General features: G+C 53.1%; 8 protein-coding genes across 8 annotated transcripts; 3 read left to right on the top strand and 5 right to left on the bottom strand.

Moving 5' to 3' along the window:
- Window positions 1–730: 730 nt before the first annotated feature.
- N0V96_008487 (uncharacterized protein) lies at window positions 731–1,898 on the bottom strand (the record flags this gene model as incomplete). The annotated part of the gene is made up of 2 exons (XM_065758346.1): window positions 731–1,113; window positions 1,139–1,898. The coding sequence occupies 2 exons, from the start codon at window positions 1,896–1,898 to the stop codon at window positions 731–733; spliced, it is 1,143 nt and encodes a 380-aa protein (XP_065613101.1).
- Window positions 1,899–2,670: 772 nt separating this feature from the next.
- Window positions 2,671–3,978, bottom strand: N0V96_008486 (uncharacterized protein; the record flags this gene model as incomplete). Its single annotated transcript, XM_053190105.2, has 1 exon — window positions 2,671–3,978. The coding sequence occupies one exon, from the start codon at window positions 3,976–3,978 to the stop codon at window positions 2,671–2,673; it is 1,308 nt and encodes a 435-aa protein (XP_053052527.2).
- A 454-nt stretch (window positions 3,979–4,432) lies between these two features.
- Window positions 4,433–5,014, top strand: CWC21 (RNA-splicing factor; the record flags this gene model as incomplete). Its single annotated transcript, XM_053190104.2, has 2 exons — window positions 4,433–4,665; window positions 4,723–5,014. 2 exons carry the CDS (start codon window positions 4,433–4,435, stop codon window positions 5,012–5,014), a joined length of 525 nt encoding a protein of 174 aa, XP_053052526.1.
- A 1,654-nt stretch (window positions 5,015–6,668) lies between these two features.
- SCP1 (calponin) lies at window positions 6,669–8,670 on the top strand (the record flags this gene model as incomplete). The annotated part of the gene is made up of 2 exons (XM_053190102.2): window positions 6,669–6,835; window positions 6,888–8,670. 2 exons carry the CDS (start codon window positions 6,669–6,671, stop codon window positions 8,668–8,670), a joined length of 1,950 nt encoding a protein of 649 aa, XP_053052524.2.
- A 3,572-nt stretch (window positions 8,671–12,242) lies between these two features.
- N0V96_008483 (uncharacterized protein) lies at window positions 12,243–14,327 on the bottom strand (the record flags this gene model as incomplete). The annotated part of the gene is made up of 1 exon (XM_065758345.1): window positions 12,243–14,327. One exon carries the CDS (start codon window positions 14,325–14,327, stop codon window positions 12,243–12,245), a length of 2,085 nt encoding a protein of 694 aa, XP_065613100.1.
- Window positions 14,328–15,942: 1,615 nt separating this feature from the next.
- N0V96_008482 (uncharacterized protein) lies at window positions 15,943–16,779 on the bottom strand (the record flags this gene model as incomplete). The annotated part of the gene is made up of 1 exon (XM_065758344.1): window positions 15,943–16,779. The coding sequence occupies one exon, from the start codon at window positions 16,777–16,779 to the stop codon at window positions 15,943–15,945; it is 837 nt and encodes a 278-aa protein (XP_065613099.1).
- Window positions 16,780–17,574: 795 nt separating this feature from the next.
- Window positions 17,575–18,258, bottom strand: N0V96_008481 (uncharacterized protein; the record flags this gene model as incomplete). The annotated part of the gene is made up of 1 exon (XM_053190099.2): window positions 17,575–18,258. The coding sequence occupies one exon, from the start codon at window positions 18,256–18,258 to the stop codon at window positions 17,575–17,577; it is 684 nt and encodes a 227-aa protein (XP_053052521.2).
- A 4,517-nt stretch (window positions 18,259–22,775) lies between these two features.
- On the top strand, window positions 22,776–24,575 carry N0V96_008480 (uncharacterized protein; the record flags this gene model as incomplete). Its single annotated transcript, XM_065758343.1, has 1 exon — window positions 22,776–24,575. One exon carries the CDS (start codon window positions 22,776–22,778, stop codon window positions 24,573–24,575), a length of 1,800 nt encoding a protein of 599 aa, XP_065613098.1.

Genomic DNA, 24,575 nt, shown 5'->3' with positions numbered 1-24,575 from the left:
CCAGATATCCACTTGCACCTCTGAGATCCGCTGATTTGCAGTGTATGGACTCGGGACTGGTTCAGTGAAAGTTTCACCTATGCGTTGTTGTTGTTTTTTGACAAGCTCTTGGTATCAATCTATCTGCGTTTGCACGACTGTTAACGACTAAATCCAAGTAATTGTGAGCCGGCCCTTTCTCAGAAAACAACTGTGTGCTCGAGGTCTAGCCAGCCGCCAGACTACCATTGTCCTCCGATGTCCGCTATTGTTCAATGTCGTCTGTGTTGTCCATCCTATATTTCTGGCCGCATGGCTACTCTGGTTTCTTTGAGCAGGGAATATCCCAAATCCCTTCTGCATCCTGTTTCGTCGTGACGTTGTCGTGTTCCTGTCCGAGTCTACGTGTTCGCATACAGGGCGGGGCCTGACGATGCAAGCGCCAAGGGGAGTCAAAGGGAGGACACTAATGAGCGAGTAAGTCGAATATCTGACTTCAACCTGCTCCCAAATGCAAAGTGGTACGATGACGCCAAAGAAGCTGTGGCCATACGTCGTGATAGTTGCTGCCCGACTGCTGAGGCGCAGAGTCGGTGACTCGGGCACCCCATCTTGGCAACTCCGAAGAAACTTCGCAGTCCTGAAGGTGCCTTGCAGTCTCGATGATCGAATTCATCTCGTCTTTGATACTTCGGTACTCGGAGATGTAAGCAGAAAGCATAGAGGGGAAGAAAGATGACCAGAGCCTCTCTCACGCCCCGTTGTCCCCCTCCCCCATCGCCGCCTCCGGAACGGAGCCCTCTGGGTCGGGATGCTGACTCGGATCGTGACCCCCCTGCTGAGCGAGGAACTCGGCGTACTCGGCGCTAGCCAATGCTAGCTGCCGCGCCGCCGTTTCGATCCGGAGCTGGAATCGAACGTGGGGATTATCGCTCCGTGCCTCCGTCATGGCTCTGTCCAACACATCTTTCACGAAGTGGGCAATGGTCGGATCGGCGCCTGGCTGCCCGAAGCTGGGGCCTGCGGGGGCCATGCCGGGAGCCATCGGCGCTGTGCCGGCAAAGCTTGTATTCGCCGACACCTGTGGCACAGGCTGCAGCTGTATGGCTGGCATGTGCTGAGGCAGGTTGTTCTCTGTGTGGCCAAGTTTGTTAGTCACCCAACACCTTGACATCTAGTTGAGCTTGTGGGCCATTTTGCTTACCGTGGAAAGAACAGCGCGAGCCGCTCGCATTGAACCAGCAGTTGGCGCAGCTGCCACACATTTGGCCACTGACGACCACACATCCATTCCAGGGTCCATATCCTTTATGGCAGCTCTTGCAGGGACTATGAGCCTCCTGTCCCGATACGTGGGCCAGTAGTGCCTCGACATTGCTCCTTCTCTTGAGGTTCAGAGTTTGATCCTGGCGGCGTTGTACGGCGAGTCGCTCTCCTTCATTGTTGGCCAGTCGCTTGGCGAGGGCACTGTCGATGAGTAGCTGGCCGTATCCACTCTCGGAAGCGAGGTCTTCGGCCGTCCTCGACATACCGCCAGGACCATGCCCGCCCATCTGGGCTTCCATGGCGAACTGGGCCGGCAGGCTGTGTAGGTCGGGATGGATATCGGGGTCAGCGCCGGGTACCGTGCCGGGAGGACCGTTGGCTAGGATGCCTGCGGTGGCTAGGTCGAAGGGGTGCGGATGGTGTTGCTGCTGGTGATGATGTTGGTGATGTTGGGGAGGGGCGGTTATCTCGTCGTCATCTTCGTGTTCGGCCTCGGCCTCCGCATCGTGGGCGAGCTGCTCGAGCTGGTCGGCAGCCACGGAGGAGTGTCGACTGGCGCGGCCGTGAGCGTCCCTCTTGAGGCCGGCTGTGGGCTTCGTCACCTTGTTTGGGCGGCCTCGAGGAGGTGGTCGGCTTCCGCCTCGGGCACTCATGGGGTAATCGAAGAGGACGCTGCCTCTTTTGCGATGGTGGACGGTGAGGGAGCTCTAGCTAGTCGGCGATGATAAGTGGCGTTGAGAGTGGGCAGCTGGTGTCAGCTGGAAGAGTGTGTGATGAGGAGTTTGGGGGCCTCGAAAGAGCTGGTGTTGATTGAGCGGGAAGAAGCTGCTGATTGCTGTTCGGTCCCACTCACAATTTGGGTGCTTCCATTGTGGTGCAGTTGGGAGTGGGAGCTCGGGCCATAAGTTCTCCGCCTAAGCTTTGCCGAGTATTATGTAATCCATATCGAGAAGCCTACCTAAGGTTGTGTAGAAGTGGTAGGATAAGGTAAGGTAGGTAACGTACGGTTAAGGTAGGTATAAGAAGGTGCCATGTCACCAATCACGTCACTACTTTGATCTCACCTTGATGATTATTACTTTCATGTGACAGTCGACGTTCTAATGTCAAAGACTGGAGGTGCAGGCACGTGGCAGGGCAAATGGTCTTTCGCTACCTATACTGCTTTGGCAATGCTGGTTTCTTGTATCCCGTCCACTTCAAACGCCTACCTTGGCTGAGCCAAGACATCCCTTGGAACGTAAGGGAAGAACCTTTCGAGCACCTGGGTTGGGCCAGGAAGAAAGAAACATGCGCAAGGGGGAAGTCCAACCCTGACCGTCTTCAAATCTTCAGCTTCTAATGGCTGTTTCGAATCTTAACCTGACCGTAGGCCGGATCATTCTAGCCATGGTCCTCCATTCATTCACCTCGTTGCGACGAACCTCACGACTCAGCTGTGGGAGGGTTCTCCCAGACATCACCTCCACCCTCAGCCTCCGTCATCTCCTTCCACCTCTGAGCGAACTCCCTCAGGCCACCGTCGCCTGACATGCTGGCCTCCACGACCTCCTTGGGAAGTTTGTGCGCCGAGTACTGCGGTGTGCTGAAGTTGAAAGCAGCAGGGTTATCCTTCTCGACCAACCTCAATTCAGGCACCAATTCGTCAACGTCTTCATCGTCTGTTGTTTCTTCAACGCCACTGCCATCAACAAGTTCCTCCTCGTTGACACCCGGGCCTATTCTAATAATCTCTTCTTCGTTGGCAACTGAGCCTAGGATGGGTCCCGGAACCTTGAACTCTAGCAATTCCACCCAGCTGTAGAGCAGGCTATCTGTCCGAGGCGCCCAGGGGTTGATATCGATAAGGCGCACCTTGCCAAGCTCGTCGCGTGAGTCGCTGTCCCCGGGAACGTAGACGTCAAACGTGAATGAGCCGTCTGGGAAGGTGAAGCGCAGGCGGTCTTCGAAGAAATCGGTGATCTTGGATACCAAGGCGGGTCGTAACCCATCGAGGAAGGGGTAGTAGTTCCAGTCACGCTGGCAAAGACCAATCAGAGTGCGATGTTTGACGAAGCACCGGAACTCGAGGGCCGGGTTTGGCGCAAAGAAGGGTCTCAAGACCAGGACCGGTTGGAAAGGCCTGTTGGCGGAGGAGGGGACGGTGTCCTCAAAAGCGTGCTCCAGGTCATGGCTAACGAAGCTAGAGCTCTTGAGCAGGAGGTAAATGTCGTTGGGCGTCGTGCATTTCAGCGTGTTCTGATGCGGTGAAATCCAAGCGGCATCTTTCGGTGCTGACCAATTCAGCTTCGGCGCAACGGCACCACCCAGCTCCTTGATCCTCTCCTTGATTTCTTGGTGAATTTCAGGGAATCGCTCATTAGGCGGTCGGCAGTCAGCTTCGGGTTCGTCGTCGGAATCATCTTCTTCGAGATGTTGGTTTCGTCGTGGCGCGCCGGCTGTGTTCGAGGAAGCGGACCATTCCTCCTCTGCTTCATCCTCTTGCGGCTCATCGTCGTCGGCGAGAATAATGCCGTCGTCACGGATGTATTGGACAAAGTCAGGCGATAGCTTGATAATTCTGGATCTGATCGACACAGTCCGGTACTTCGGGAACCAACTATCGTACGAACAGTTCAGAATATGCTCCTTCGTGACTGGCGGAAAACTGAGTTCCTCAGTCTCTTGGGCAGTTGCATTGTTGATGGCATCGAGGGTTGGCTGCCCCTCAGTGAGACCTTCAAGTGATGGCATTGTCGTAAATTTAGCCTAGCTTGATTGAAGCGTCTCAATGCTAAATCCAGGTTTTTGAAGTCGAGAATATAAGTGATTTTGGGTACCGAGGTTCTGGCAAAAAAATATGATGAGGTGAAATTTGCTCTGTTTCTCACTTACATCGATGAGTCTTCTCACACTGAGTGAGTCTTCCCGTCGCCCAAAGCGGAACAGTACCCCACCATCCCACCCGTCATAAGTTTTCTGCCGGCCCGCATCTCTCTATCCACTTTCACCGCCTTTCAAGGCCCAACTGAACTTCGTCTGCGGTACCATGGCCAAGGGTCTAGTCTCGGTGACGTCTCTTGCAGATCCAAAGTACCGAGATACATCTTAATTTTCCCGCCAACACCGACGCGAGAGATCAACATCAACAGCGCATTAATCACTTCCTCCGACTAGAGTTGGTATACACCAAATAATCTCGATAACCATGTCTGACAACGTCGGTCTCTCAACGCCTCGTGGTAGCGGTACTTCGGGCTATGTTCAGCGCAACCTTGCGCACATGCGCCCACGCGACTATGGCGCGCCCTATCCTCCCAAAGACGCCGACTCGCTCCGCCACAAGCAGCGACAGCCCGATAAAGAGATCTTAGAACATGATCGCAAGCGTGAGGTTGAGGTCAAAGTCCTCGACCTGCGTGACACTCTCGAAGACGAAGGGTAAGCTAATGCCCCTCCCCCATCTCTGGCCACGCAATGATACTAACGGTGCTCTAGCCTCGACGAGGAAGAAGTTGAGAAGCGATGCGACGAAATGCGAAAGAAACTACTGGCCGACCTCGAGAAACAAAAGAACAGCCGTGGCGGCGGCGGCGGTGGTCCCGTACGGAAGCACTTTAAAAGCCATCAGGTCCACGAGATGGCAGACGCCAAAATCAAGGAGAGCGAGAGACTCAGGAGTGCTTTGAGAATAAGCAAGGACTACGAGGAAGGAAGTCACTGGAGGAGACAAGAGGAGAGACTTCGGGGCTCTCTAGAGAAGGAGACCAAGAGGGAAGACGTCGACTAAAGCACCGATTACACAGTAGAGCTCTTGTTACGAGGCATGGCGCCAGGATTTGGGCATGGAATAGCAGGGAATAGGCGTTCAGGCGTTTGCATTGGAGGGCGACCAAATACAGACACGCTGCTAGGGCATTGCTTTTGAAGCAAACGGTACCAAGGACGATCTCATGAACTCGACAGCTGGGTCCGGTTTCAAATTATTGTTGGTACATGGGCGGAGATTTCTTCCGGCGTCTAGTAATACACAATTGGCATGCCGTCTTTTAATTCGTTATTTCTTCCCTGATGGCGGAACCCAAGCTTCTGGCTGCCAGCCCTCGCTTGGCCCACTGGCTTTCGCCCAAGGGTCCTTGCCATATTTCTTCTTCGCATCGGTCGCAAGTTGAGCCTGATCCTCTGGCGTTTCTGTCGTCTTCGCGTTCGTATTGGCTGCTTTCAGTTCCGGCGCCGTGGGCTGTGACTGGGCAGTGTTCAAAGACGGCAGAGGTTGACCAGTCTGCTGACCTGGAGCATCGGTAAGCCTAGGCTTTGCCTCCCATCTCGCGTCGGCCTGCGCGGACAAGACTTTCATCCGCTCCTGTCTAAATGCCTCTCTTGTTTGTTCTTCGAGTGTCGGGGGGTCTTCTCGAGTGTAGCGCAGCCATTGATGCCACAACGGTGACACCTTCACGTCGGAGAGGTAGGTTGATCGGGGATAGTTGACAATGCGGCGGAAGCGGCCGGGGCCATTTCCCCGGGACTCTCGAAACTCCCAGAAAGTATAGCCCTGCAGGTCACGGCCTAGAACCGAGCGTGTTAGTTCTCCTCGGTCATTGACAATGGGGATCGATGGGCCGGGGACGGGGATGGGAACATGCCGACAAGGAAGCGTTTGCGCCATGGCAGTCTGAGCGATTTCCACTTGTACCAGGCCTCCAAAATTGGTGATATCCGTGTTGAAGACATTTGCGCTGTTGAAATGGGTGGTTGGGAAAGAAATATCTTCAATCAGGAACCCAAGGCTTTCAGATGCGAAAGTCGCCAAGTTCTAGAAAAGTAATGAGGTCAACCTTGGATTGCACCGCCACTTGAAATTTGGCCGAGGAATGGCGTATCTTATCGTCAGCCACATATTTCCTTTGCAATGGAAACTCGCGACTGAGCGTTCGCAGAATCAGAGTTGCATTGGCCCCGCCAGCCACCACCGCACACGTCACTCCGCAAGACCGCGGCGGTCCAGCCGGACCCTGGGTCCTGTCACCTTATCCAGGTTCCCGCCAGCGGCGCCTGGCTCTAGATGCATAAACAATTAAAACATCCCCACCACGACCGTTCTTCATCGGGCCTTCCAATCACTTCAAGCTGCCACCCGACTGCCTTGATTCCCCCGCAAACATTGACCTAACACTTGTTTTCACCTACAAAAAGACTGAAGATACGCGACCGGGGAAACATCCATATCATCTGGAGCAAGTCCCGCGCAACGCGCGCAGAACGACAGAAACTTGCATCCGTCACTTGAACTCCGTCATCGCCGGACCCCGCCGACGTCAGCGCCTAACCGCCGCCTTACTGAAACGCTCTCGCGAAACCAACCTCGAAGCTCCTGAACCCGCAAGATTCGATTTGGTACAACAATACGAAAGACTATCTTAATCAATCGCCACGACGACGCCATCATGGCCTCTGTATCGTCCTTGGACAAGGATTTGCGCAAATTGCGCCTCGACAAGTACACCCCGGCTGCTGCAAAAGAAGTCAGCAGCTGGATCGAAGGAGTCTTGGGTGAAAGACTACCAGCAGGCGACTTGCTGGAGGGACTGAAGGATGGCGTTGCGCTCTGCAAGTGCGTCAATTTACATCTCGCATAACTACCAATACTGACCCAGATACCTTAGATTGATTAACCTCGCGGTACCACCACCAGGCGTTAAATTCAAGAAGTCGGCGATGCCATTCGTCCAGATGGAAAATATCTCTCACTTTCTGCGCGCCTGCAAACAACCTCCTCTCAACCTCCAAGACCACGATGTCTTCCTGACCGTCGACTTATTTGAGCAAAAAGACCCTGCCCAAGTGCTTCAATGCCTGGGTGCTTTCAGTCGAGCCGCCAACGCAGCAAACCCAGCCAAGTTTCCGACGGCAATTGGGAGCCGGAGCCGAGGAGGAGTGATGAGCCCCCAAGGGACTGGCCGCGGAACCCCATCGCCGACGAGGTCGCGTGGATTCTCCAATGCATCAGGCTTCGGCTCGCCTCGGCCTACTCTGACCAGTGCCAAGACCGGAGACTCCGGCTCGGGTCGCTGGAGCCCGACTAAGCCTACTTCCCCGGTTACCAGCTGGAGCAGAAAGGAACACGAAGGCGCTACATCTCCCGCTTGGAACATAGCTCAGTACGGCTACATGGGCGGTGCCAGCCAAGGAAACCTAGGAATCTCATTTGGCAGTCGGAGGCAGATCACAAGTGCTGGTCCTGCAGTGCCTAGTTTGGCCGAGAAGGAGCGCATTCGAAAGGAGAAAGAACTCGAGGAGGAGTATCAGCGCCAACAGCAACAGCAAGAGGACACAGAAAGACGCAAGAAACTGGAGGACGAACGCGAGGCCATGCGAAAACAAGAAGAAGAGGAACAACGACTGCTGAAAGTGAGGCAAGCGGAAGAGGACGCCAAAGCGGAGAAGCTCGAGTGGGACAGGCAGGAAAAGGAATGGCGTGCGAGGGACGAGGATCGACGCAAGAAGGAGGCCGAAGCTCAAGCACGCTTGAACGAAGAGCAAAGCCGTTTAAGGAGCAAGAGTGACGCACGACTACGGGGCCAGTTCCTCAGCCAATACCAGTCTGAACAAGGCATCAAAGCACAAAAGACTGGAGCCGATCGGATTGCTGAGCTGGAGAGAGAGCTCGAAGAGGCCAGGGAACGCGAAAGGCAGTATGAACTTGAACGCCAGGGACGGACGGGCAGGACACTGGCCGTCACCAACGATCCCAAGGAACGTGTTCGGTCTAGGAGCCGGCCTTCAGATGGAACCCCTAGCCGTCAAGACTCATGGTCCAGAAATGAGCGTGAGGTTCTCCAGACGGCGTGGTCGCAACACCAAGACTCAAACCAAGATGACGAGCCCCCCGCGCCGCCACCAAGATCGCCGAGACCACTCCCTGATCCAATGGCAGTCGCCTCGCCTCCTCAAAAGGCTATAGCGCACACGACGGGTGGTCGGCCGCTCCCGGATCCAGCTGCTTATCAGGCGGCTGCGCGGGCCCCACCTAGCCGAACTGACAGATATCTCAACAATAACGCAGCTCCTGCGCCATTGGTCGCCAAGCAGACATACTCACGCGAGCTTGGTGCTACTGCCGAGCAAGACGGCGAGGACCGCCGGCGCGCTCAAAGCCAGACCAAGACTAAGGCGGGTGGTTGGGCTTCAAAGTCGCTGCTCGAGCGAGAGATGGAGATGGAACGCGAACGACAGCGTGAGTGGGAGGAGTCCCAGAAAGAGACGGCCAAGGCGGTTCCCAGTGGCAACGGAGTTGACGGTATTGGCGGTGGCATTGGAGGTCGCTGGGATGTGAGCCAGTGGGCGGGATACACTGGGGGAGACAACCAGAATCGGGGTGCTCAGGGCATCGGGGCGGGTCGTAGACAGATTGTCGGACCCAGGCCGCTACCCAATCCCCCTCGGTAAGAGGTGTTGTCAGATAGAAGGTGGTCTTTACTGTTCCCTAAGCGTAGACAGGCGCCTAATCCGCATGAACTGGGCCTAGGGCGGTTGTGCATGATGGAGCACCGGCCTGGCAATTACCGATCTTGTAATGAAGAGAATATTCACATAAACCTGACTGGTACCGATTCACTATATATGGACCCTGGGTGCCTTGGCTAGAGGTTTGAAATGAACCTCATTCTGTGCCTTACGAGTTCGTTATTCCTTCTTTCTTTATCTGTTTTTTTTTTCAACGCCGGTATCTGGTAAGCCCTCCAGTTTCTTGCGTCTCTAGCGAAATATCGAGCGTTACTACTATACTCGTTTCATTATAGGCCAGGTTTTGAGCGGGATCTTGGCCTCTGCAAGAAGATTCTTCAACGCAAAAGGAAAAAGACTAAGTTCTGACTTAAAGCCGATCCAGGCGCTGGATCTGGACGAAGTCTGACCTTGGATATTGCAAAGATCCATGTAGGTACGCCGTAGGCCAATTAAAAAAAGCTGTTCGTTGAAAGTGAGCCTCAAAGCCCGTCATTGTAGCTGGTGATGAGGTTAGATTCATTTCCCTCGTAGTAGACAGCTATGAGAGCCCTCAGAGCCGGGTGAGATCTAAAGGCCGTCGGCCACCTGGTGTAGGCACCAGATGGTATATGGACTCCAGGGTAGGGAAAGTTTATAGGCAGTTTAGTTGGCCTCGTGAACGTGTCATTACTTGCCTTTGGACATTCACCGCTTAAGAGAAGAATAGGAATTGTCTATATAAGGCTTGTAGGTTCGTGATCACCATTCCAAACTACCATGCGGGATCTGGCCAGGCTCCTGGTATCTTCAATGGCCGTTTTTCTCTTTTGAGATATCCAGATCGGTAGAGGGTTTTCATCTGCCTTCTGTTGAACCTCTCCTGCATGAGTCTCTGGGCGTATTGAAAACTTGAAGGAAGATTGCTGTCGGGATGTGAACAATTCCAATTAAAAAAACGACCGTCTGGTTCATAGTCCCGTACAAGGTTGAAAACAAATGGCCATTCAGTTTCTTCGGATTCAGAGAGTTCGCAGGATTTCCATAACACGTGCTGCCGACAATGCGTGTTTCCTATCATCGTCAAGTCTCCGAGATGGGGCAAAACGTCGCCTTTGAAAATTTCTCCAAAGTTTTTAAACTCGTTTCTGACTTCGTATGCTTTGCTGTGCGGGTCGACATTTAGGTGCAACAGAGGGACGTTAAACCCAGCAATCTGTGTTGCACCTGGAACCCATGCCCTGGCCTTGTTGGAAGGGGGTAGCCAATCGATGTATTGCTGGAAATGGGGTTCTTCACGTTGGAGATACCTGGCGACATCAACTCCAGCTACCAGCAAAATCCTCACCCAGTGTGAAATGGCAGCCTCGACTGTATAGGGGCAGGGAGAGCTCCGAATTAGAAAAGAAAGCACGGTGTTATGCCTTTGAAAGTGATTAAATGTATCGTAAGTCTGGATGCTGCAGATCTTGTGGACATCCACGCCTTCATTGATCAATTCAACAAAAAGGCGAGTCCAGTCTCTTGCTCGCCGATCTTCTCGGCACCAAAATGGATGGTGATGGGCCTGAATCACCAAAAGGCGAACTGCCATGTCCCAAATAGCATCGAAGAAAGCTTTTCTCTCCATTCTATCCAGGCCAGGCACTCTGCATCGTCTGTACACGGCAACCAGAGACTCAAGATCTCCAACACAACTGGCCATTAGCCTAAGCCTCATGGGTCTGGATAGTTGTGTGAGCTGAACAATTTCGTCTACTTCAAAAAGACGGTCCAGGGCATCAGAAGCTCCAAGTATGAGACTGGGACTGATCAACCCGACCCAGTGATCAGGCCTACAGATGCTAGCCATTCTGTTAGCCTGCATACTTGGCAAAGATATGTGTGCATTCTGAGTCATACTTCTCATCTATGCACAAATCAATATTCTGATGGGCGAGGAAGCGGCAAAGAGACGGCTGGCTGCAAACTGCTGCCGACTGTGACCGACAAGAAGTGAGCCCTCTCAAGATCTCCATCGAGTGCTGAACACCAGGCCTTACCTCGAATAGCGTCCTATCCCCCAGCATGGTGCCTAAAGTGATTGTTCTGGTAGAGAGCAGGTCTTGCAGCGCCAGCAAGTCTCCATCGCACATAATATGCAACATCCTCTCCACCAGCTTTCCGTCTTTATCTTTAGTGAGAACATGGCGAACGGCGAGGGCGCAGCCCATGGGACTCAAGTTGCTCATGGACCAATGCAGTTCTATCCTGTAGGAAAAACAGCTGTGCCCGAAAGTGTAAGTCTTGATCTCGCTTGTATTGGACACCTCCTGTGCACCGTGAGAGCTAGACTTCTTGAGTACTGTCCTGGTTTGGTTTTGGAATCGAAAGCCGAACGCTTCGATCACCTTCTGATCGCCTGTTTTCACCATTGTTGTATGTCTTGGCTCGGATAGCAGGTCGCCGTTGTCATCTTGTCGCAGAGCAGACTGCATGTGAGTATAGCACATGTTTGAAAACTCAGATGCTTCGGTCTTGTGGTGAATGGTCAGCTGCTGGACGATGTTGCACCTAGAGCTATTTACAGAGTCAGTTCGGAGCTTTCAGAAGTAGAACTCGGAATGCGCACAGTATCTCCGCAGTCATCATATGTTGCAGGTAATTCATATCATCGTCCAGCCACTTGCTCAACCGAGATATGTCATCTTTGCATTCCAGAAATGTGAATCCCGCGGTGTTGAAGGGCCGTCTCTTCCCACCTTTTCTTTCCAGCTTTTTGATGATGGCATGAATCTCGGCGAGTGTCGATGAGATACTTCTGAGAACACATACACCCCAGGTCTTGATGAGATCAGAGCACTGTCTCGAAGATGCGTCTCCCTCGAGACTGTCTTTGATCGCACCGCATATTACCTCGACCCTTTCGATCTTGAGTGCCAGCCGGTTGATCTCCGCCGAGGCAGACCGGTAAGATGTGACGACTCTCTTGACTTTGATGGCAGAGTCGATGAGCTGTAAAGAGAGCCCAATCACTCCGATAGCTGCCTCCATCGATGATGAGGACGATGTACTAGGTGTAGGTGTGTGAGACCGCAAGTACAAGGAGACTTGTGAAGACAAGAACGTTCACAAGAGACTTGAGAGACTGATGAGGCACCTTATTATTCTACCGTCGACAAAGAAAAAGTCAGCGAGACAAGGCTGTCAGGCAGATTTACCCCTCCCGGACCCTACATGCGACCATACAATCGTGGCCCAATAAGACCTCGCCGCAGATAGCTTCGCCACAGCTATACTGATTGCACATGCGGTTGGTTCCATTTCCGACGTATCACCACCCATGGCAGTGAGTTGCTTCCTTGCTAGACGTTGGCTATTGAATGGGGATACTGGAAAGGGGGGTTGTCTTTTTCGTGTCGTATCTAAGAAAGGATGCATTTATTAGGGGCTGTATAAAACCCTTCTACGCGGTGTCATGTACTAAATATCTAATTATGTAGGTCCCGAATGCTTGTATGTGCATCTTTCCCCTTCGGCCATTGTAAATTATTTACTCAAACGTAAAAGTCGAGCGGCAACTTGAGCCACTCGCATTGCTCGACATCCTTGAATCCTTTCATCATATTGTCTTTCACGGGCCAATCAATGGCCCTCATCTTCATGTCGCCTTTCACGGACGGCTCCCAGGGCCCAGACTTTTCTAACGCCCTCAACGTGCTTTCGAATCCTCTGGCCCTGAGGAAGGCCTTATCCGGATTAGGATCATAAGTCCTTGCAAACGAGGTGAACGTGTCGACGAGATATTGCATCCAGGGCAAGTCGTTCTCGTCTCGAAGCGGATTTCCCTGTCGTACGAGATTACCAAACAGCGGAAGCAACTCGCCCGAGTGGCATCGGAGGTTGTTGGCGGGCGACTCGGGATCTCCATTCGGGTGAGCCTTTGACTTGGGCGCCTCGCAGATGTCAAGTCGCGGCCACTCGGGCGTCTGGTACGTCCGCTCAAACTCATAGTAGTACACCTTGGACCCCAGGACGCCGTTCTCCAAGCCCGCGTACGCCGTAGCTTGGTCTACGCAGCGGAACATCGCGTCCGTCGCGAGCCTGGCGCCCACACCGAACGCCGCCCGCGTCTGATTTCTGACATCTGTCGGAGGGAAAAGACGCCGTGGCGGAGCTGGGAGACCCTGAGATGTGAGCCACTGGGTATCGTTGAGGACTGTTCCATTACGTGGGAAAATCAAAAACGGTAAGCCGTCTTCAGATGTGATTCCCATCATGACGTTGACGTTGAGAGAGTCTCCCCTGAGAGGCAACTCATCTGTCGTCAGGTAGACACCGTCGTTGACGAGGTACCGCGCTCCTGGTCCGAGACTGCCAAGCGGCGCGTCTCTCAGACAGTCGAGCTGCGACGTTGCGTTGGTGCAGTTCGTCGTGCCGAGAATAGCGTTGCCCACGAGATCTAGCTGTTCCTCGATGGAGAAGTACTTGGAGTACGACGTCCCGTACGCCAAGCCCCCGAGGTTGCTGAGCGGGATCGCGCCCGCAAACTTGCCGGCAGCCTTTGGAGACGCCATCATCGCGCGGACGGAGGCAGCTCCGGCGGACTGGCCAAATATGGTGATCTTGCTTGGGTCTCCTCCAAAGTCTCGGATGTGTTGTCGGACCCAGTCCAATGCCAGGATCTGGTCGGCCAGACCAAAGTTGCCATTTGTCTCGCCATCGTCAATGGCCAAATAGCCCAGAGACCCCAGCCGGTAGTTGATGGTCACGACGACTACATCACCACGAGACGCCAGGTTTCCCCCGTCAAACAGGGGATCACTGCCAAAGCCACTCGTCAGAGCTCCGCCGTGAATCCAGAACATGACCGGCCGGAGACCGCTGTCTATGCGTCTGTTACGGGGAAGATACGGCGTGTAAACGTTCAGGTACAGGCAGTCTTCTGCGCCGCCGAACCCCTGATAGCAAGGGGAGCCGAATTCAAGCGCGGTAGCATTACCGCCAGAGCCTCGATACATCTTAGGGTATGCGAACCGCTTCGTCTTTGTAGCGTAACGCATGCCATGAAAGCGGAAGCTGTTCCTATCGCGGAAGCCGAGTACTGCTTCTCTGTTGGAGTAAACTACAGTCTGCCACCTCGGACTGCTATCCTGAGCTATACCGTTGGAGTATGGCGCCGTCTGCGTGCAAAGAACGGTGTTCGTGTCGGATGTGCCGGCAGAGGAGACCTCGCCTTTAAGATTGATCGTTTGGGGATCATCGCCGTTCTTTGGCATAACCCAGATTGCTGACAAGTCAGCATCTGGCTCTTGATAGTCGAGAATGTCTAGTATCCTCTGAGTGTGGTTCGAATCTGCCTCCAACAGCTGTTCACCGAGACCGCTGCACATGGACTTGGCCTCTCGTAATGGTACCCGGGCCCTGAGGAAGAGAGCGCTTGCATTAGCCGCTGGGCTTTTCGAGTCTAGAAGGTTGCCATTGTCAGTCAGGGACTTTTGGATATGTGATACTGGTTGCGACTCACCCAGGAGGTCATTGTCTCGAATGATGGTTATGTCGGTCCTGAGGTCCTGGGTCGACGGTACGCACGAAACAGCTGCAGCTAGTAAGGCGACCAGAGCGAGCGCTCCCGCGGGCATGACGTCTTACACCGAGACCGAGATGACAATTCGCCGAGAAGAATATCGGAACCCATATATACAAACATGGAGAAAATCAACAACCAAAACCAAAGGAATGGATGGTAGAACTGTCTGCTTCTTCCTTCTGAGCAATGTTGACTTGGAAGTACAGCAAAAGTGGCGGCAGTCACTTCATCATTAAAAGAGTTCCAGGGACATCCGCTCAACTTGACTCAACCGGACTGTTCATTGCGCCGAGTGAACAGGACAGAAGCAGGCCAAGGATCTCCCAAGCAACAAGGCGAGCGGGAAAGGAAGAGTCGGCACGGTCCGACCAGGTGCCCAAGTCTTGCTCTTCCTCGCAATTCAGAACGACACACTTGGGCCCCCCTCCGCCCTCGCCGCGGGGCCCTGGGATAAAAGCTCAGGCACCAGAGTCGATCGAAGCTTTGGGATCAGCCTATCCGTGTTAGAGTGATTTCTCTACCGGGAAGACCGCAGGGCTGGAATGGCAGACAAGAGAGACCCCGAGCAGGGAAGCATGATGGACGCGGGCACTCTGCGAGTTTTAGGCTGGACGCATGAGATCGCGCGGAGGCCGATGCTTCTGGTCCGAGCCAGGAGCAGGCTGGCGGAAAGGTTGCTCAGGTTTCAAAACTCAAGTCTCTCGCGCGCTCGCGCGCGCCGTGCTCATTCGCCTGCCCCGCGACAATCATAGACACAAACGACGTGGGTTTATCGCGTATGGCGCTACTTCGATTTCTAATTGCTCCGACAGGCCGGTAGATTCTTGTTTGACACTGCAACCCTCACTCCACCAGAAGTTGATGGTGTGGGTGTCGTTGGGGCTTGTAGGACAAGTTTTGAGTGCCATTCGATTGCCGAACGTCCGGATTTTTGGCAAAACGTCGTACTCAAAGCCGCTGCTGTTGCATTCTCGAGTATGATCTACGAACTCGGATCGGTGCGGGGTGGATTGATGTAACACCGTGTCAACGTCCAAGAGCGAGGGCATGAAGACGAGAAAGGTCTGGCCAAGGTGAGAAAGCTCGTTGTAAGATGAACGACAATGGCGTCGGGAATCGACATGGATTAATCTGACTTCTACTGTTTCCATGCAGCACCGTTTGGCATTCTATCGTTCCATGTCTCTCTTCACACTTTTGTCGTTGAGGTAGTGGCAAGACGCCAAGAAGGACGGCGAAACAACGGAGACCGTCCGTCATGTTCGCCATCTGATGCGTGCTTTCTGCACATCTACTGAGTCGTCCCTTGTGAGGTAAACTCTATGTCCTGAAGAGGATCCTGCCCCGACGAGGTAAGAGGACTAGGTCAAACGGGGCCTGACTCACGAAGGTTATGGGGAGGATGAGGCTCAACATGGAACAACGTCAACCCTTCCTGACATCTAACACATGTCACAACGAGACAGACAGGTATTGTGTCGGATGAACCGCGATTTTTGATTTCTCTGGCTACTGATAGCTACGCAGGGGACTGCAACTATCAAAGTCACAGTTCCTCCGCGGTGTTCTCAAAGTTGATGATGGTGAACCAAAGCTAACCCAAGTTTCCCGAGCATTCCCTTGTATCCTTCTCCAACCTTTCAGATCTTGCTGGTGATTCCAGACATCTAATCGTGCTTCAGAGGCGGGTCGGACTTGCAACAGTCGTACTTGTCCGTTGCGACGATCCAGAAGCTGAGTGGAAATTCCTTGCAGCCGATACTGCCTCTGACTTCCATGTTACCGTCCTTGCCGCAGTGATCGAAGCTCTGAGCGAAGATGCCAAACATGTCGAGGTTGCCGATCTTGGAACTCTTGCCATTGATCGGGGAACCTTGAACATTGGCGAATTCAGAACCGACGGCGACGAGACAAGTGCCGATGCGCATGAACTCAACCCATTTGGTGCCACGGAGATCAAGGTCAGAGAAGGTCCAGGTGCCGTCTGTCTTGCCCATATGCTTGTATATCTCCATGCAGTCCTTAGTTAAGGCCTTCTGGTTGCGGTTGTAGCAGGTAACGCCTTGTCCCTTACAGACCTTCTCGGACTTGTCGCTTTTCTTGAAAATGTGACGCTTGGAGAAGGAAGAGGTGCTGAAGTAGTTGATGATGGGAGTGAAGGTGTCTCTGGCAAGGAGAGTATCTTCCGTGTTGATGTTACCCTTGGCAATGTCGTCGACACTCTTCTTGGTTTGCTTGACCTCCACAACCGAGGAGACAACTCTCTCCACTTCCGTGGAGTCGGCCTTGTCGATCTTCGGAACCGTGAAGATGGCCTTGCACTTGCCGTTGCCGAGAAGGACCTCGTGGCAGACAGCCTTGGGACAAGGGGGCTCGGTGAAGGCGCAGAGAGAGCCACAGGCAGGATCATGGATGATTCCAGGGCCCTGGGCAACAGGGTTGGCAGCGACGGCAAGGGCCATCACAGCGGTAGCGGTAGCGAGGAGACGGACCATGACAACCATCTTGAGGGGTGTTATTTGGGAGACTTGATTGGTGATACAGATGGAAGCTATCTCTTGGGGTAAAGAAAATGTAGAACTTTGTCTGCTTCTGGCTGTGGTAGTCGTCGTGTTTGACAATCGTGGGGTAGGCGGGTAGGTAGAGGTGAAGAAAACAAGAGGCAAGGAGGTCTCGGGTGGTATAGCCTCGAGGCGGTAATTGCCTTACTGGAAGTCTGAAGCAGTGAACAAGGTGCTTTGAAATCTGTGTGTTTGCTCGCTTGATAGCAGAGGAAGGAGGGAAAACAAAGGGAGAAGGTGCGATTGTGGGTGTACAGAAACGCCAGTCGTGAGGGGGAAGGCACGTCGGAGCAGCGTGAGGTGAAGAGAGAAAAAAAAAAACATAGTACCTAAGTTATGGCAATTATCAAATGAAGGGATCTGGAAGTACAGTATTCACGTCCAGGGCCCTGATGTAAAGTATTTCACTCTCTGTGCGCTGTGTAACATGAATAGCCGGATCAAGGTGAGATATCTTGTCCATATGGGGCTCAGTCAACCTTCTGTTTTCCAAGGCGCCAGACTTGGCTATTGTGGTGAGTAGTTCATTCACATGGGGTCAGTCATTGTAGCGAAGCCTGTGTATTGAAGCTATTGATGATGGCCTACTGAAGTATCCTTCCAATGTAACCTCAAAGAATTCCAAGAAGCAGTCACAAACTACCTGCTCCTGTAACCCGTTCCTTGTGAATCCTTGTCAACCCTGTAAGGATGTTTCTTCTCAAGAGCCAAATCTATAGCGTAAGGTATGCTCATTCCTCAGTTGTCCCACTTGATCATGTCGGGGTTGGCGATGTACCAGTCAGTAGCGACCTTGCCACACGAGGCAATGCAAGAAGAGCGACCAGCAACCTCGACCTGGTCCATCATTCTGTGCTTCTCGATGGCCTGCTGAATGATCTCGGTGACATCCTGGTTACCAATGTTGATACCAGCCTCGGGGCGGTTCTCCTTAGTGGCGCCGACAACAAAGGCGCAGGTGCCAACGACAGAGAGAGCGACCCAGCGATGCTTGTCCAAGTCGGCCTTGGAGACGGCCCAGTGGCCAGCATTGGAGGCGGCCCAGTCCTTGATGACGAGGCAATCGGAGACGAGGGGCATGTAGGGGTTGATGTGGCCAGAGTGAAGGCCATTGACGTTGTCGCAGAAGTCCTCGTTGCCAGCCATCTTGTTAGGGATCCAGCTGGTGGCTCCAGAGTTGACGGCAGTCTTCATGCTGTCGAAGTTGCCCTCGTTGGACTTGACGGGATCGAGAGTGAAGACAGCGAAAACGCTGCCATCGGGGGCTATGAAGGGTTGGCAGACAGCGTTGGCGAAGGGAGCCTCGGTGATCTCGCAGATCGTGGCCATGTCGGCCTTGACCGGCTGCTCAGCAGGAGCAGCAGAGGTGACAATCGCGCCCAAGATGACGGAGAAGGAGGTGATGATGGCGATGCTCTTCATTTCGGTGGTGTTTGAGAGTGGAGGGTGGGATATTGTGATGTGAGGTGTAGAGGGGAACTGAGATTGTTTGTTGTTGATTGTCGTTGAGCCACTTTTGTGAGGGTTGAATTGTTTGTGGGAAGAAACTTTTCCAAGGCAAGAGCAAAGGACTTTTTTGTCTTCTGGATATGAGTCTCTCATGGAATACACACTCAGGCGAGAGCGGTGAGCTAGTTTCAATGGTGAATACTATCACAGTTTTAAGTGAAAAGGGGGCAGGAGTGGATTGAGGGGGAAGGTGCCTCCAGCCCATTGAGCAGAAGCAAACAAAAACACGCCGCGGAAAGTTTGTTTGCAAATGGCTTATTTTTTTGCACCATGGACAATTGGGTAGGCTTTTAAGACATTCATGACTGGGATTTGAGTCTCAAGATCGCTGGTAATTGAGATAACTTTATAATAAGGGACGAGGTATCGTGCGTTGTGCAGCTTCGATGTGATCAATGCAACAACTTACCCAGGTTAATATCCTTCATCAAAATCTTCATAACCCGGCTGTTTGAAACAGCCCCTCCTATAAATTGATCGAGGAGTTCTCGATCCTGTTCTTGGGGACTTAGTCGTGGTTATGCATGGGAGGTCTTCTTCCTACCTGACTTACTTACCTTTGACGACTTGGGACGATATGTACGAGACACGACTGCGCTATATGCCATTCTTAATCCTTGACCCCATGTGTGTGGCTTGAAACTCGTTAATCGATTCCTCTTTTCAGACATACCGTGACTGTTGTTGATCATATTGACCAAGTTCTCTTCCTTAGAACATCGAGGAGGATGGGTAACAGAATCGTCTTACAATCGTGAGGCACCCAAACTGGTCACCAATCAAAGACGAAGAATACCACCCCTTTCAGAAATACGAGTATTGTATCTGCAAACCTTTTCCTGACGTTGAATCTGGAAAAGTGCCAGGTGAGTGGTGGCACAACCTGTGTGTTCCCCAGCAGAGGACGAAAAGAGGCCAGCATCTCACACCGCAGGCTGAGCCAGGCATCCAAGCCGTAAGCACACACTCTCGGAAAGACACTCACCTCTTGACTTCGGACTTGTCCGGTCGGATAAGTGGCGCGAGTTGAGACAAGTGTGGTGTCCTCGGGTAGAGGCGCTGTCTCAAAGGCTCTACCCGGCAAGGGAACGCCTTTTGCGAGTTCAACGGTTGGCGTCATACCGAGTATGTATCTTGGCACATCATCACCTCGTTGCTGCCTTGCTGATTAATTCTTTAGAGAGGCATCGACTTGACGCCGTGTTACAGATGAGCCAACCATCTCCGATCATACTAGGTAGGCAGGAGATGGATTGCGAATAGGGAGTCGAGAAAGGAATGCTAAACGCTGTAGATGGCCAGCCAAAGTGCTGTACATTGTGCAAAAACCCAGTCAGTCACGTCAGCCGAAAGAAACGAGGCAACCGCGCTTTTGCTAGCCTCGTTGAGAATGGGCAAAAAGTTTGAGAAAAGTTGTGATTTCTACACCCATCTACAACCTTGGCGTTGTAACCGGGCGCAGGCTGGTACATGTGAATGAGGGGTGGCGTCTTGTTGTGTGGAAGCCAAGGGCTCTTCTACTTGCAGGGATTATCAGCATCCTGACTGATTCCTCTTCAAGCCATGTGCTTTGTAGAGGTTACACCAAATACTCAGCATTCGAGGATAATCTCACTGTGCCGAAACTTCTTGAATGTACTGACATGATGATCAGTTGAGAATTGAATGAGCCGGCGAGAGTGACAGCTCTTGTCCTCCCTCGACCGTTGGGCACATATACAGATGATGGCGGCATTGTAGACGGTAAGAACCAGGAGCAAGGCCTCTTGTTTGTGACACGGAGTACAGCTTTTCGGCTTCTAAGGACAAAGGAAGGACCCGCAGTTTGACGGAAAGCCGCCAGATCGCTCGATTGTACGCGTTGTACATGAGGAGAGCAAGGAAGTCCCTGTGGCATTAGGCATCTCTGCAATGGCTACGGCGAAGATAGATTCCAGGGTGCGTGAGGAGATTTTTCTTGTATACCTCTGATGTGAAAATCTGCGTGTCCAACGTCACGCAAAGGCCATGCACAAAGACTATTTCAGTCGCTGTGGGACCCGGGCTTCTCGACGTGCAGTGCCGATGAGCAGAACGTTGGGAATACACGCATCGAAGGCACCGAGGTCTGATACTTCCGTGTCGTCAGGAAATGCGAGTTCGTGCCAGCGCTGTGGATGTTGTGTACCAACACAACTGACAGCCTTGGTCTAGGCTTTTGCTGATCAGCCGCGGCGTCTGAATATCATCGAGCTTGAATGATAGACGGTGTAGACAGGCCTCCCCTGTCTCTGAAAGATTGAGTGAGTTGAAGAGGTTTCGCGAGGCAGTAGAGACCCTTCGTTGTTGCATGGGTGGTGCTTGTAAAGGAAGTGACCGATCAGAGCAGCTGTCAGTCACGTCAGTTAAGGTGCGGCTCTGCAATGACAACTGAGACCAGATGGCACTATTGTCTCATTGTTCTCTGCCACTACACATCATTCGAGCACTCTGGGATGCTATGAGGCCATGGGAACGACGTGAACGGGGGAGAAAATAGGCGCCAGCGAAAAGCGGCGTTTGGATCGGACTCGTATCAGAAGACCGGCCACGTAAGATGCTCCATTTAGAATGGTCTTGTTCAAGTGTCAGATGAACCACCGACCAGGCCAGCTCCAAAGATCGAGGTAGAATTCGCACGTTCCAGACCACAACCTGAATGAGAGGCGCCCTTCGAATCCTATCTTTGATACGAAGCCGAGGGCGGTACCGACTGCAACACACTCGTCGACGAACAGCCTTAATGTCTCGGTTGTTACGGACTCAGAATAGTCTCTCTCACGTCCTGCATATAGACGTACGCATGTCTCGATCGCTGGCATCTCGAATTCGCATCCTATGACCGGGAAGAATCTTGTATTCTTGCCCATTCCTTCGTGTCGTGTCAGCTTGATTGGTCAAACACCTAGGGCTTCTGCCGTGTAACATTATTCTGCAGGTCGTTGCTGGATGTCCCTTATCGGAGTCATTTGATGCACCTCTCACCAATTGGAGTCGTCTAGAGGGGGAGTCGTGGCCATTGATTGTGGTCGGTGATCGCACCCAGAAGTGTAAGAATCCTATACCCGATTGAGCCGGCCCTGGGCATGCGTTGATTTGCCGATCAAGCCACACAGCTGGACACACTCTGCAATGCGCATCCTCCACACACCTGAAGAAAAAGCGGCACGTCTTCGGTGGGGGAATCGAAGTTAACAGATATTCAGCCGGATGGTTGCCTTGTTTCGTGCGGCGCGGACCATTTCCACTGTTCGCCATGTCCGCCTTCCGGGTCGACCCTCCCTCCCGCCCGTCAAACTCGTCCGTGCAAGACAAAGCCAGTCTCTTGCGGGGTAATGAGCACCGGCAGAGACGGTAAATGAGCAGCTCTCGGCGTGTAGCATAGGAGCTCAGATTTGCCAAGACACGGTGACAGCTTCCGATTCGGAGTGCAGCTCTAATACAGACGACTCAGGTTTATGAGAAATGTACAATCCACCGTCGCCGGGACCCGTTGGACTCTGGGTGGCAATTCAGACTGTGTTTCGTCTAGTCGAGTTCATCCATCGACCAGGTCAAACTCTCTGGCTCAGGCGAGGGAGGCAGGCGTCTCAAGTATCGCAGTTGAAATAATTGCCGTTTGATGACCAGGCTGCCAATCCAAAGGTGAGGAACGTGGCGCTCGACTGGGCGGTGCCCACCACTTCACCGAACCGACAGGGATGGTGCAAATGGATGCCTCGAGAGCGACGAAGTATCATATGAGTAGGTGGCTTGCTGGGTTGAGTGATAGGTTACGCATATGGTAGACAATTGCATATTCCTGGCGGTGAAAGTCAGCTTCCTGGCTTCCTGAAAGCTCGCAACGCCCGCCCCCTCTTCTTACCATCACTATTTCCCACCCTTCTCTCCCATCTTCTTCTTTCCCCTCATCGGACGTATGAAGCCGGATAGCTGACCTCGACATTTCAAGTACAGGGCTCGTATCATCGGAAAGAAATCAGTCGAGATACGTGCTGCTGCGGCCAAAGTTGTTGATGGTGGCCAGTCCGTTCTTCTCGCCGAGCCCAGACCTGCATCCTGCAGCCAGGAACAAAGATCAAGACAGACCAACATCATACCAACGGCATGCCAACAGCATAAGTACCAACACACCCTCTTGTCGCTCATTTTGTCTCATACACCCTTCCACAAAGGACTGCGCTCGCCTCACTTTGTCTGGCGCCGTCTCCGAGTCGAGACAGCCACAACCCTCTCGACTTCTTCCGGCACGACATCCTATTCTGAATACTTGTCTCCCTCCTATCTTATTGCACGTTAGCTTCCCGGGACGTCGGGTACAGGCTACCCATATAAGACGTGCCTTACCTGCCCCCAGGCCCCCTCGAGACTAGCCTCCGAGTCCTAGCATCCTTACAATTCTCGTCACCATCATGGCCCCCCTTCCAGCTGGCGTTGTCAATCTCACTTCCGGTCAGCCGAAACACCCTCAAGGGGCGACGGTACGAGGTGGACCGCATCCACCGCCTCCTCCGCCGGCGCCCAAACCTCCCGCTCAAGGACCGCCGGCTCATCATGTCATTCCACGTCCAGCAGCCCCGATGGTAGCTCCGATGATGATGCCTCGACCCATGCCGGTTCAGCCTCCCAACGACGTGATTCCACCTGAGCTACGGCGCAAGCGTCTTGTTGAGCGTTCAGATCTTCGCAACGAGCGTATGACCGATGCCGATGCACGCGAAGCCTTGTCCGAGTATGTCGTATACCGGTTCGAAAAGGTCAATGACCCAAACGAGATTGACGACGAAGGAAACCCCGTCAAATCGACCTGGGAGAATGTCATCCGCACAGAGGTCCAAGACCTCTCTAAGCCGGCCATAACCCGAACCATCCGTCAACTTGATGCTGAGGGCAAGACGGCAATGCAGAAGAAGCTCGACCTCACAGGGACGCAGCAGCGTCAGATCGAAAAGGCGCAAAACAATCTCGACGCACACAACCTTGACAGGCGGTTCTATTACACTCTGCAACAGATCAGCACTAAGATCAGGAAGCTCAGCAAGGACTCCATTGAGTACCGTCAATACATGGCCGGGAGAAAGGCCAAGAAGGTCGTGGTAACCAAGGTCAAAGAAAGGAAATCAAAGAAGAACCTCCTGGAGACCATCTCTATGACAGTATATTTCAAACGAGAGCCGCGCTTCGGCGAGGATGCAAAGGCCATTCTCAAAGAGAGGGAACGGGAGATTGAACATCAACAACGCCTACGTGATCAACAGCGGCAGCACCATCTTGATCATCAATTATTTGCACGACAGCAAGGTCATGAGTTGGCGATGCGACAGCAGCATGAAGAATTTCAGCGACTTCACCCGCAACCAGTGGTTTTACCACCTCGCCCTCCGTTCCCGTTGCCGAAACCTGGCAAAGAGAAAGCCGACGTCAAAGTCATCAAGACAGAGAAGGGTAAAACCAAGGTTTATGACCTCCCTTCAAGAAGCTCTGGAAGCTCCGGAAGCTCGCGCTCGGACGATAGTTGGAGCGGATCGGACCGTACGCCGAGTACATCCGTCACTGGGTCCTCGGACTCCGGCAGACATAACCACCGCCGCGGTCGTCTTCCAAGTCGCGGTCGCAGTCGAAGCCGCAGCCGTAGCCGTAGCCACCATCGATACCATACGAAGCAGGACTATCGCCTCTTTGATTACGATGTTCCTCGCGGTCGTATGCCTCATTCACCTCCACCCCCACCATTGATAATGCCTGGCGGAGTCGACCGCTTTGAGCATGAAGCATTCCGGCCCCGGCGGCTAGCAGATACGGCCTATAACAACGACCTGGAAGACATTGAGCTGTTCAACAGTCTCGGCCGCCGTCGACAAGTTGTGCTACCGCCCCGTGTCATACACAGGCGGCCCAGCTTCCGCATTGTCGATTCGGAAGAGGTTGTCCGTGCAAGACACGAAGATGATTTGGATAATGTGAGGAGATTGACGATCCGTGATGAAGTGAGATTTGAAGATCGACGGGTGGGCGAGGAGGAGCTGGCTGCCGACACACGGAGGCGACGACTGGAAACTCGATTCCGTCGGTCTTCTCTAGAAAGGGGCGCTTTGTTTCGAGACGAGGAAACGTACGAAGAGAGAGCGCGACAAGCAAAACAGTACATGAGCCGACACCAAGACAATCCGTTTGAACCACTTGGGCGATCGGGGGCGAGGTACCACAACTAA

This window comes from Colletotrichum fioriniae (genome assembly GCF_027942845.1).
Source record: "Colletotrichum fioriniae strain IMI 355084 chromosome Unknown scaffold_10, whole genome shotgun sequence".
NCBI classification, from domain to species: domain Eukaryota; kingdom Fungi; phylum Ascomycota; class Sordariomycetes; order Glomerellales; family Glomerellaceae; genus Colletotrichum; species Colletotrichum fioriniae.
The sequence above is the reverse complement of the archived record's forward strand: the minus strand, read 5'-3'. Positions and strand labels throughout refer to the sequence as shown.